The sequence below is a fragment of the Borostomias antarcticus genome, assembly GCF_949987555.1.
Source record: "Borostomias antarcticus genome assembly, chromosome: 24".
Lineage (NCBI taxonomy): Eukaryota > Metazoa > Chordata > Actinopteri > Stomiiformes > Stomiidae > Borostomias > Borostomias antarcticus.
Genome location: NC_140257.1, coordinates 8,298,392 through 8,311,829, shown reverse-complemented (window position 1 = coordinate 8,311,829; position 13,438 = coordinate 8,298,392). Strand labels below are relative to the sequence as shown.

At 40.3% G+C, this 13,438-nt stretch overlaps 1 protein-coding gene across 1 annotated transcript; it reads right to left on the bottom strand.

The window, feature by feature from the left end:
- Window positions 1-6,564: 6,564 nt before the first annotated feature.
- Window positions 6,565-13,038, bottom strand: adhfe1 (alcohol dehydrogenase iron containing 1; the record flags this gene model as incomplete). Its single annotated transcript, XM_084458440.1, has 14 exons — window positions 6,565-6,802; window positions 7,885-8,042; window positions 8,538-8,634; window positions 9,122-9,200; window positions 9,407-9,505; window positions 9,835-9,987; window positions 10,526-10,631; window positions 10,764-10,841; window positions 11,319-11,515; window positions 11,848-12,002; window positions 12,315-12,368; window positions 12,617-12,666; window positions 12,752-12,789; window positions 12,986-13,038. 14 exons carry the CDS (start codon window positions 13,036-13,038, stop codon window positions 6,719-6,721), a joined length of 1,401 nt encoding a protein of 466 aa, XP_084314566.1. The 3' UTR covers window positions 6,565-6,718.
- Window positions 13,039-13,438: the final 400 nt, after the last annotated feature.

Genomic DNA, 13,438 nt, shown 5'->3' with positions numbered 1-13,438 from the left:
GTAGGTATCACCACGACTCGGCTGATGGATTCACATCAAGCAAAACCTTCAGATGACTTATCTATCTGATATCTGATTATTATAACCTTTTTCTGAATGAGCAAAAACACATTTTAAACAGACTACTGTATATTGTGTAAAAGGCATTACAAATGTCTTATTTCCATTGACTGTAAAGTAGAACATTTTGTTGAGATTACAATGGTATATAGGAATCATCTGTTTCTGTAGAGGGGACAGTCTTTGTTTTGAAGACCTTTGTAGAGAAAAGGTATGCGTACATGGTAGAGTGTGTGTTCATGGTAATAGTCGACATCTGAGGATGTTCATGTTGTTTCCTGCTTAAAAACCCCAGCTTTGTCTAATGTCTCATGCTTGACATTAGCTATTCGTATCTTTTAAACACATACTGTACAGTACAGTAACAACTAAGCTTCAGTATCATGATTGAGGCTTACAGTTTGTGATGTTTTTAACTAATCTCTGTTATTTGAGAAGCTAGAATTAAAAACCAAGATAGCTCATTTGATCTAAGATAATATTTGCCCATTTTGAAGAAAGATTTTAACAGTTTGCAATATTTACACATTTGATGTCTATAGATAATCCAATGGCACCAACAGTAGTTAACAACTTAATTTTATAATGTGCGTAAAATTGCTGCTAATGTGTGCAGATACATGTACAGGTAATGCACGTAAGCCACTAATGTAGTACTGACAAATACTGTACTTGCAAAATATGTTACTTTAATTTTGTCAGTACTTTTATTTATTTATTTATTCCTTTTCCCTCCACTATGTCAGCAGCGTGTTTAGTGTAACTACTGCTGTCACTCACATAGTTGTTTATAAAACAGGTTTATAAGCCAGATTGGCAGTGTGAAGCACTTTTTACTTAATGGGCTTTCTAAATGTGAATTTTTAATGATATTTAAATTATTTTAAAACACTATAGTAAGTTCCTCATGACGTCACAGTAGTCAAAGAAGTGTAGTGTCTATACTGTAGTTCACATAAGTCAAATGTGTAGGGTGTCTTAATAGTTCACAGATGTCAAAAATGTAGTGTCCTATAGTTCCACCTTTCATTGATAGGTTTATCATCCCTTGAAACCATCTTTGGGGAATCTTGACCCTAAATGTTAAAAATATACAGTTTTGTTCATCAAACGTGTTTTGTTTTCTGGTGTGCTTCTTATTCTAGGTTTTCAGGGAAAATATTTTGTTTTACCACTGAAAAAAGCACTTGTTTTTCACTGCTTTGTATGGCGTTGATAACATGACTTGTTAAAACACGATTTGCATTGGTTTGAATATTTAAATGTCTCTCCCATATGTTGGATTGAGTCACTAGCAGCCCATGCACATTTACCTCAGTTCAGTTTGAATAAAGTGCTGGAAATACTTTTCATCTCCCTGTCTGTCTATTATGTACGTGTTGTGCAGTACATATTATGCAGTCATAATGTTATTTAAACATGGGCATAGACTACCCAAATGCCATATGATAGTCTACCAACACTCAAAGCCAGGAATAGAACAAACACTTTTTATGCATTTTATATTGATAAAATGATTTTTTGCAACATACAATTATGTACAACCATCACAAATAAATCACTTTGTACAACAAAGTAAAATAACAATAAAGTTTCATATTAGATTCATAACATTGCCTGCAAAAAAATAAATACAGAATCTTAGCAATTGTCTTTGAAATCGAGTTTAACATGTTTTTGAAAGATTTTTCAAGGTGCCCACCCACAACCATTGTATGACCAAAACAGTGGAAGAGCAATTATCAGACTTTCTCAAAAGTGCTAGTTTTGTCAACGTTTTCATCTGAACCATTGTATATGATCATAAGTAACCTTAAAACAGGGCTGAACATGCATTTTCCCTTTACTACTCCTTTAACAAGCCGGGACCAGCTTCAGCCGGCTCCTCATTCTGAAAACACCAACAAAACACGTGACCCTCTGGTCTACTTCTTCAAGTATACAACTACAAATATCCATACGCTTCTGTCTAACAATTAGTTGTGAGTGTATTTCTATCCAGCTTAATTAGCAGGTATAGAAGGGTGAATATCACAACATAGATGATACTACTCCATGTTCAATTATGAGTGCCTGAATGAGAAACCGGAGCATACCTGACTGTGTCTGGCCACACGCGAGGCAGGGAAATACCCCTCTACCATTCTGCAGGCGACCGAACCACCAGGACGGCTCTTCTCTGTGGAGAACTTGGATGACATCTCCCTGGTGGAGCTCCAGCTCATCTTCCCAGTGAGGGCTGTAGTCCATGGCTGCTACCACCTGGAAAAGAAGATTTTTGTTCTAAATGCAAGGAACACGTTATCTTTCCACATACATTAAGTGTAATGTAACGCCTGTGGCCTTGCAGCAAATAAGCTATTATTATTCAACTTATTTCAGTTACAGCTACACAACAAGAACCACTTATTTCTTCTCTTGATGAATAATGATGATTCAGACAAGGAGTAATAACCAGTGAATTATCTTATTGTATAGACCTTTTCATAATTTTAATGTATGTCAGAGGATGGATCCAAACTGAAGGAGCGCAGTGGCAAATTAGGAGAGCTTTTGAGAAGAACATGGCTTGGTTGAGTTGAGGAGAAACCAATCCTCAGCTGATTGGATGAATAAAACAACAGTATGCAAATGAACAACAACACTGTGCTATTGGTCCATGGTAACCAAGAGACCGCTGATACAGAACACAGCAAAGCTTCATCAGTTGAGTTGAGCAGGACTACTTTGAGGCCAACCCGACAACAACTTGTTCATTGTCATGTCACCAGATAAGAGGCTTGTGTGGAGATTACTTTGCCTTAAATTACATCACGTACAGTCTGTCCTTACACTGGCACTGTGCAAAGAGACAGTCTGCCACTGAATGAGTACAAGGTGCAACTGCTTAGTTCAGTTTATTTTCAGTAGTGGTTTAGACACCAAAACCTCAAAGGTCAAATATCAATCACTCAACATCATGGTAATGGATAGGATCAGGATTAATGTTTCTATACCAACAATTTAACATTTAGATTGGATGTAGGTCCAGTAATGTCGAAATTGCTGTGATTATGCGGAGATAATGCTGGCTCAATAAGCATTGGGCTGAACCAAAGCCAAAGCACAGGATAACAGAGGTCTGTCTGCTAACCCTAAAAACGATAAAAGCACAACCCTGAGCAGTCAGAAGGCAGATAGGGAGGGAAGGAGGGAGGGTGATCAAGGCTAAGAGGAGCCAGCCACGTGGTACTTTGGACTAGTCCAGTCCACCCGAACCTGCTCTGTCCAAGGTTATAATAGTTTGACTTTTTTCATTATTTTTTATATCGTTTTAACTTTTTGTTTTCAGTTTAGTTTTAATTAGTTTTTAAAGCAGGTTTGCTAGTTTATTTTTTATTTTTTGAAAATGCTTAGTTTTAGTTTAGTTTTTATTAGTTTCAGTATTAGTTTTAGTTTTTTTTTCTTCTGCGCTAGCCTCTTGACACTATCCTGATCTCACAAGCTCACTTTGTTTCACTCCGTGTGAAACAAACCATCTGGCGCACGTCAGGTTACTTCTAAAGAAAGACACAGCTAAAGAAAAAATGGAGGAAGGATTTCATATCCACCCAAAATACTAGGCTTATGTATGAAATGAAAAAGACTCAAACTAAGGACATTTTCTCTATAATTTTAGTTTATTTTAGTTAGTTTTGTAAACACACAAAACAATTTTAGTTAGTTATTGTTTTTTTTTTAAAGCCTTGTTTTTATTTTCAGTGAACTGAAATGTTTTTTCACACCTAGTTTTCGTTCTTTAGTTAGTTTTCGTTAACTATAATAACATTGGCTCTGTCAACCACATATTTTCCCTTACTCATCCTACAGTAGCAGCATTCGTCTCCTTCCCAACACGTGACTCTGGTTAATATTTCACATTTATATTATTCACTTGCATTTTTTGCTCAAAGTGTAGAGCATCCGAAAACACGCTCAAATGTCAACGTGAACTGCACCGAGTTAGAACTGGACTCAGATCCAATTTAAGTATACGCAAGTTGATTTGTCAACAAGAAACTAGTTGCCATTCCAACGTTTCAGAACCTGTTATCCAAATTTCAGTGCTTTCAAAATGTACGACTGATCCTCTGCAGAGCCTCCCAACTCTGTGGTCTGTACCCATCTGGACTTATGACAGGTTAGATGCCATAGTTGTTATAAAGTATATTGTGAATGAGGAAAACAGTGAACATACCTTGTCTACAGTACATCCACATTCCGATATCTCATTCTCGCTCTGCAGACTAGAGGAAAGGAGGAAAGGAAGACAATAATTTGATTTGAGAGCCTTAATGAGGACACAGTTTCAGACGACACCAGCATAGACATACCATTACCTGGTAATAAAACTAAAGTAAGAACATATGAATGTGAGATGTATAAATACATGTTTAATGGATTAGTCATGAATGATAAATATGCATGATGAATTGAGAGGGGTGTGGTGTGGTTACATGCTGTAATGTTGCCACTCACCTTGTGAGAAGAAGACGGTGGTGAACACCTCAATGTTTTCATCACTCTGCATATAGATCTGCATCCTGAAGGCCTGTGGTTTCCCACTGGAACACTCACACGTGGTAATGCTGCAACTCTCTCTTTAAATAAGTAGCTGTCACTAATCCCTGTACTAGAACACACACACACACACACACACACACACACAACAGGAGCATACAGTACATATACTACAGGCACATATACAGTACACACACATGCACACACAGCTACACAAAAGTAGCCCCTTATACAGTACTTTTACATTCTCTCTCCCTTTCTAACACACACACACACATACACACACAATTAGAGCAACAAGATAAGCAATACTCACAAAACTATTGATACAGTATCACTATTACCATTTCATTCCACATAATAATTCACTCCATGGACGTCGTATTCTGAATATTCCGCAATACAAATAAATTAAGACACACCAATTGTGTATCATATCATACTAGTATTGAACAAGTACAATTAACTAAAGACCATGTCAACCAACATCACAAATTTGGTTTTAATTGGTTTGTTTACAACAATATACAAAACACAAATTCACATTTTCATAATAAAATTAATCTAGCGATATTACTCTGATGACATGCATGGCAGAAAACTGATATAATGTCTGCATGTAGTATATGATATAATGTCTGCATGTGTGGATGGTAGAAATGTTGACAAGGCATACCATGATTGTCATCAAAGAAAATAGAATAGAATAGAATCTGAACTAGATGAATCAGTGAATTAGGATTTGAGAGACAGGAACCCTGCACAGGGTTATAATGCCAGTTATATTACAGCTTATTGATCTTGCAAAGGCATCAACAGCACCATGAGTGATGAGATAGGGTCGGCTATTCTAATAGTCTCAGGGACGTGCACAGATAGACACGAGGTGGTGCTAGAGCACCTGCCCTTTGCCCTCTGGACAAGGCAAGTGCCCTTTTGAAATTAACTTTTTTTTTTTTTTTTTTTCTTCTTTACAGTGTAAATATACTGTATTTGGCCCATGGTGACATCGACCAATTCTCGATTAAAAGCGTGTAATAATAATGCCCCAAAATGCGTTGTAATTTTGCCTAGTCATAATCAATTAATGGATTTAACGTAATGATGACCACCAAACGACCAGTGTCGGTAGAATTTGTTGTTGGTACAGCATGTGAAGCTATCAGTATACTTAAGCTGAATATTTAATATTATGTAGTAATCTTATCCAGGTCACACGCCTCCCCAACCCCCCCCCCCCCCCCCCACCCCAACCCCCCCTCGGTCAACAACTCGCACGACAATCAAGAAACTCTGTCAGCACCCCCCCCCCCCCCCCCCAACATCTCGCTACGCAAGGTGCCCTCATTTTTCACTGAACACCTGCCCCCCAAAAACACCACTGAATAGTCTCATGATGTTACGATCTTACATCTCTATTTCATTAACATCTGTATAATATTGCTACTGTTGCTCTCAGGAATAACATCATTGTGATGCATAATACATTTACACCCCGACACCATTATAAACACCAATATTAATTATCATACTTGTATCACTACCGCACACATCTTAACTCTCCTAGTCTCACCAGAGCCTATGTTGGCTTCCCATGCTCTCTAGGACTTAAGCCACTTAAAAGCGCCAAGATCAGAGAGAAGTTTAGCTGGGGTTCGCATAATGTAATGGCCGTCCCAGCTAATCAGGAAACGAGATTAAATACAGTCACTACGCTCCTCAGAAAGACCAGCGGACGTGTCTCTGCTGTTCAAGTCACGTGTTAATGGTCAGTGTTAATGGACGTACGGTGGAGGATGACAAATAAAGAACAGGTGAGGTCAACAAATCAAAACAGGTTGAGTTACTGTAACACAGTGACTGATAATCATCAATTGATGGAGGCATAAAATCTAAGATAGCTTATCGGAAAGGTAATCCTGGTTAGCAATTCATATACATCTTTCAAAGAAGGCTAGCATTTCTTGTTTGTTTCACCTTATCAATCAAGGGTATGTCAATCAATTGTTAGTAGGATAAGTAAGGAAGCCCTTTTACGCATTCATTTTGTGGGTTGTGCTTTACTTCATGGTGTGTGTGTGTGTGTGTGTGTGTGTGTGTGTGTGTGTGTGTCACACTCTTAGTAGAGCTTCATAGAGGCCTCAAACAGATGAGCCAGGTCCTCCTCAGTGTGCTCTCTTGGGGACAGCTTGGTCACTCTCTCCTGCAAGAGACCATAGTGACACAATAACGTCTCCGCCATGCTACGGCCATCGGACGTCAGGCACTGCCATCAGCCACCAGGGGAAAGACTCATTTCAAACCAATGAAAGCTGCTCCACTCCCCCCCCCCCGTGCTTCATCGTGTTTGATGGCAGCGTCCAACGTCAAGAATTACAGAGCTTGAATTCTCTCTATGGCATTATTTGTTAATCTCTTCCACTGTCCTAGACCCTGTAGCGTTCCCCCAAAGAACGTTCCTGTTAATTTAAGTTCTCTAAATAACGCTGATGGCGACGTGACGCGATGCGGGTAGTGTATTTAGACTGTCAGAGACGTGACAAAGGAAAACCTGAGAGAGTTGGTCAATTAAAAACAGGAGAAAAAAAAACACAACAATATAATTGACACTAGGGATGCACCGATATGAAAATGTAGATTTCGATACCGATAACAGATATTAACATTGCTGTTATGGACGACAACCAATATTTACCGATGTCGTTATGTCCTGTATAAAAACAAGTTTCTATGATAATCAAATGTTATAAATACTGAAAAACACATGGAAACACTGTCTCTATGAGCAAAACACTTGGAAAAGCCGATAAATCATAGATTTACCTCATTGTTTCCTCTCAACAACTACACACAAAACAGCAGCTAGACAGTAATAATTATTAGCTGTTCACATCAGCCCTGTTTTGCACATCGGACCGATACCGATATATTAAAAAACGACTAACATCGGCCGATACCGATATGATTGCCGATATATCGCGTATCCCTAAGGGCGGATTCATAGTCGACGCAAACTACATAAGCGCAAGCAACGCAAGCTTCGCAAGGCCAAGCAAGATATCGTTGCGTCCTTGCGTGTGTCATGCCGAAATTTGTCACTTGACGCAAGCAATAGTGCAATTCCTTGTGTTTCCACAAAACAAAACACAGAACGCAAGCTCTCGAGTCATGTTGGAGCTTGCGCTCACAGCGTAGCTTGCGTTGTTTACATCAACTATGAATCAGCCTTAATAGACACAAAATGTGTTACTGCACAAACAAGAACAGAGAGTTGTGGTACGGTACCTGAGGTAAAGTCCCTTTAACCAGCGCAGGCACGTCCTCCTTGGTGTAGCCCACAGCACTCAGGCCGTCCTCCACGTTGAGGTCATACAGGAACTGGCGCAGGGTGTCAGCCAATAGCAGACCGGCGTCCTCCCTCTTGGCGTTGCTCACATCCGCCCCTTAACAAAGTTGATCAAGGACAGTACAAATGAATCAACCACAGGGTAAATGTGCCAGTGTTAGCCTAATAGCAAATTTTCAACTGTTGGTGATAGCTGGATATTACAAAACCAGATGTGTACAAAGTCGGGAGTGTTGCACATGCAAAAATGCATACACATACATACAAAACTATTTGTTGTGTCTGTGTTATCATTGTTTGCTGCTGGTGGCAATTCACCCTGGACATTAATAAAGGATTTATTTAGATCATACATCTATTCATACACCAAACAGACTTGCCATGACATTTAGTCAGGGCCCTTATAAAAGCAGCTGTTACAAAATCACATGCAGTGTAGCAGGTAAAGTGTTGACATGTGTTGACCACCAAGTGTCACACTAATGATTTGAGGATGAAAATGAACTCTGGGCCCTTACTCGGACGTGGGTGGATGTTTTTATAGGTTCCGTGCGGGAGGTTATACAGTGTTTTAGGGAAGGGTGGTAAATACCAAGTATCTCTGCGGCCTCTAGATGGCGCTCTGGACACATGCTGGCCGTGAAGGAGAAGACTGCAGGGGAGGTCAGGACCACTGACAAACCATGAGGCTGGAGGACCACACACACACACACACACACACACACACACACACACACGATGAAGACACAATTAAAAACAAGCCAGTTGCAACAGTAAACATGTTTTCTCCACCCATAATACAGTACATGTTCCTTTGTGGTAAAGAAATAGTGGATATGTGATATTTTCTTCATGAATAATGAATATATGAAACGTTCAACATGCATTAACACATTCATTTTATGTGTATAGTGTTTAACTCATGAAGCTCTAAACTGTGAGAAGTAAAGTACTTTCTTTCAATTCTGGAAAACCAGAAAAGCATACAGGCATGTCCGACCGTCTGCAGCTAAATCAAAGGATCCAGTGTAGTACAGTATGATACACATGATCATAGACTCTATGACCAAACTATTTCCGAATATACAGTATTATGTTAAAATTCAAATTAAGTATAATGTTTCCCAGTGCAGTTTGGTAACTGAATGGAGGCCAGAAACATAAAAATAGCATTACCACTATCGGGTGGTCCACATTGTAGCCTTTGGCTTTGTGTGTCTTCACATTTCCAGCGATGGGATAGGACATCCCGTGACTAATAAAACAAACACCAGTCAAACAACAAAGCTGCCAGTAAGACAAGGGAAGATAGAGGATCTGTGCAATTGTGCAGGATGTGTGAACTCCTACTCTTAATATAGAGGCTTGTATCGTAGGGTTTGTACAATATAAAAAAGGAATGTACAGTGTGTATTTCGCAATAGTTACATAATATTGTATTCAATAAATATGTAGGTTTACCACAAGTGGACCCCAGCATTTCCAAACCCAATCCCAGCAAACACACTGGCCAGGTGCATGCTGGACCGGGCCTCAACGTCCCCCGGGTCCCTCACTGCCCTGAGACAGACACACACACCATTCTGTCACATTTGACATTATACAAGCATTCCTGTGAAATGACTACTGCTGGTGTATGGATATATATTCAGCAAGTATTGCACCTCCTAACTGTTACCTGTAGTCATACGGGGCTTACGGCCAGGTTAAGGACTAAGCTTGTTAGATGGCTTTGACCCCAGTAGAGTAGCCACTTATATTCCCCTTTTACTACAGCTTCTTCACACCAACGTTCACTTCTTTAACAAACTAAATCCATGCAAAACCTAAATGATCTCGCTGGTTCTGTTGGATCAATTAAGCAGCAGCCTGCTCCTAACGAGATGTACCGTTTCATGTACTTGGCCACCACGCCGAGGGCGTGTCTGGACCAGACGTCACTGATAGGGTTGCTGCCCTGGTAGGCCGGCCGGTTGATGGGGTTAGGAGGACAGGGGCTGCGCATGTTGTAAGGCAGGGCTGTGTAGGACTCCAGAGCGTGGCTGTGTCGTGGGAGGGCCAGAGAGAAAAAAAACAGTTTGTCTGGCGTTCGAGGTCATTTCACAGAATCCGATCAAAAAAGATGTGGATGCAGTTGTGACTTCATGAGGCAGTACAGAGGAGTTAAGCACAGTCTAAATGGCTGATGTGAGATTCATACTAACCAAAAATACCACCTGATGCAACCTATCGTACTGAGGACAGATTTGTTTATTAGTTGAATAAGGTGTTTTACTTTTTGTTGGAACAAAACCTGGGCCTCTGTGGATATGATGGACACCATCTTATCAGTCATTTGCATCTGACAACAAGGTGACACCCCTAGGCCAAAGAGCAGTGCTATAAATGCAGTGGGGGAAAGGTGCAGCGGGAAGGTCGTCAGGAAAAGGAAAAGTCGTCAAAGGTGCTACTTTTTCAAGGTTTTGTAGTGCATGGAGGAATGAGATATTTCACTGACATGGAAAGAGTAACAACACAGCTTTAAAATACAAAGATCATATAAAGCAAAAGATGAAATGTGATTCACAATGTATACTGTACCATAGCACATCAAAACCACTGTTGGCTGCAACCCTCTCCGGCATGTGTAGAGTATGCAGAGGATCCACTATCCCGAGTGTTGGCTTGATAGCCCTGCTGGCGATGCCTGCGCAAACGAGCAAACCGGCAAACCCGTCATTTTGAATCACGGCACCGTTGACAGTTTAAAAATAGCAAGCAATGCGCGTAAGAGGAAAGAAAGCTGGCTTTAAAAATACATTGTCTCTCTACAACATACCAGTCTTTGCCTTCAGTTTCTCAAAGTCGAAGATGGCTACACCGGTCGTCTCACTCCCAGTTCCGGCTGTTGTAGGAACTGGAGAAGAAAAAGGTGGAATGACTTACAGTGTGCACCCATGTAAATGACCTATACGAGCACATCTGTAACTCTACACTATTAGAATTCAACATTTGAAAGTATGTAACAACCTCTATACCAAGTCGATCTGTCAAGTTATGTCAAGTTTCCTTATGACCATCCAGAAGACAGGTCATCAAACAATTATCTTTCTTATACTTACAGTACAGTATATTATAGATTCCATTAGATATACAGTACATATCATACCATATAATTTCATATGAAATCAAACCCTATCAATTCACCAACGTCTGATAAATCCACAGTATCCTAATGTGGCCATGAGGTCACAATGCTTCTGATCTAAATGGCAGTATGACATTTTGCAGCCCTATGAATCCTAAATGTTCATGGCTGGAGAACAGAGTCTGATTCGGTATTCTGCTGAAAGAGATACTCTCTCTTGAAAGAGATACTCTCTCTGGGTAATACCTGCAATCAGGGGCTTGAGAGCTCCAGTAATCGGCTTTCCTTTCCCTATGGGTGCGTTGACGAAGTCAAGAAAATCCGCCTCGGGGTGGCAAGCATACAGGTTGGCCGCCTTACAGGTGTCAATCACTGATCCTCCTCCCACAGCAACGTAAACGTCGAACACCCCTCTCTTCGCAAAGGCTATGGCCTCCTTGAAGCTGTGCAGAATGCAAACGGTCAACTGACCATTCATCTCCAGGCTAATTTTGTCAGTGTACATTTGCTTCACACGTGGAAATTGTCACATTACGTTCACACATGGAAATTGTATTGGTTATAAAAATGATACTTTGCGGTTGGTAATACAGTTTAGTGGTTTAGATCAATACAATCAAGGATAGGAATTGCCCTTAACCAATACTGCTCATAAATCAATAATAATCTGGTTACTATCTTATTAGACATTGTACTGTAACTACTGCAGATATACAGTATGAACCAAATCCATTGTGACAGACTGACAGACAACCAGAAGAAAGACGAGCTTCACCTGCCATCTGTTGGTTCCACCCGCACGCTGTCAAAAACCCTGTAGTTCACTCCATTCTTAGCCAGGGACTCCAGCACCGCTTTGACTGGTGGGAGGGCAGACAGGTTCTTGTCCGTCATCAGACACACGTTACGAGCCCCCATGTTCTGAAGGTCCTGTGTTTGAGGAGAGCATCATTACCGTCTAACAGGCATGGTTGTGGATGATTGGGGCTGAGGTATAAAATATGGTACAATGCCACTCCACTAAAAATATTGCATGATATGTGGCTCTACAAATGAGAAAAGACTTTGAAATGAGTGGCTTCATAAAAGTATTCCATTAACATTGATTACTGCATGACAACATTGTTACTACACAACATTGTTAGTATCAGTTTGGGCCCTACGTTTTGATTGTGTGATTACACTGATTCATCTGTCAAATCTAGCCCACTTTTTACAATGCAAATTGATCAGCTAATTTACCATGCCTATTTCCTGTGTGACACCTTCTCCATATCTGATGTTTGAGCTGGCCATCTAATAAAACAAAACAAAACAAAACAAAGAGTTAACATTGGAAACGTCATCACATGAGAATATTGCTTATTTTAATCAAATTACAGTATATCCACAGTATATCAGCAATATCAAGATAAGCTGATTCCGCGCATTATCTAACAATATTGCTATCGGCTACTACAGTACAATTTTGGAACAGTGAAAAGCGTAGCCTTGATTTAGCCTACATTTCGATGTAGGCTACAAAAGTTTCATCAAATCAGTACCTCAAATGCATAGTCAGTTTCTCTGACAGTGCACGGGGCAGCTCCTGCACCTGAAACAAACAAGCAGAATACTTAACCACATTACAATAATGCGGTTTGATTTGCCTGTTTGCTTGAAAACATGTTTTTCCCAACCTTGGTGGAATGTATTGGAATGAGCGGGACATCTGCATCTGTAATGAATAAGCACATGTATGACATTATTCTTACGCAACTGATCAAATGTTGCCTAGCCAGACACGTTTCTGCAGAAGCGCAGGTTAAAACGAGGGTGCAACGAGTCTGACGTCGCTGCTTGAACGAATGTTTACGTGTTTAGCACACTGCATTTAACACTCTTTGAAATGCGCATGTTCTGGATCAACTTACGCTGCTTTTTCGAGTTGCCTGAGCAGTTGTACTATCCTGTCGCGTCCTGCCATGGCGTTCCAATTTCTCAATTATTTCGTGTTTGGTTTAGGTTTTGCAGTCGGTCCAGATGGTGCTCATATAGGCTACAGTCAAAGGTCGCCTCCTACTGTGTAGAATGTGTAAGCATGTGTGCGTGTGTCGTGAGGAGGTAGCCTACAGTACGCTTTCACCTTTTGCATAAGCCTTGTAAGCCTTTGAGAAAACAACCTCGAGTCAGTTGATAGCCTGTAGCCTATTAAGCATTTAAAGTCGTAATGGTGTTGACAAAATTAGTCAACATCCAACATCAGGAGAACTATAAAACAGCAAAATTGCCTGACAATCAATAGCACAGTCAATTGACCTAAACAAGTGCACAGTAAACATGTTCCTCATGTGCAGTCAATACAGCAGCGGAAACAAATGTAAACA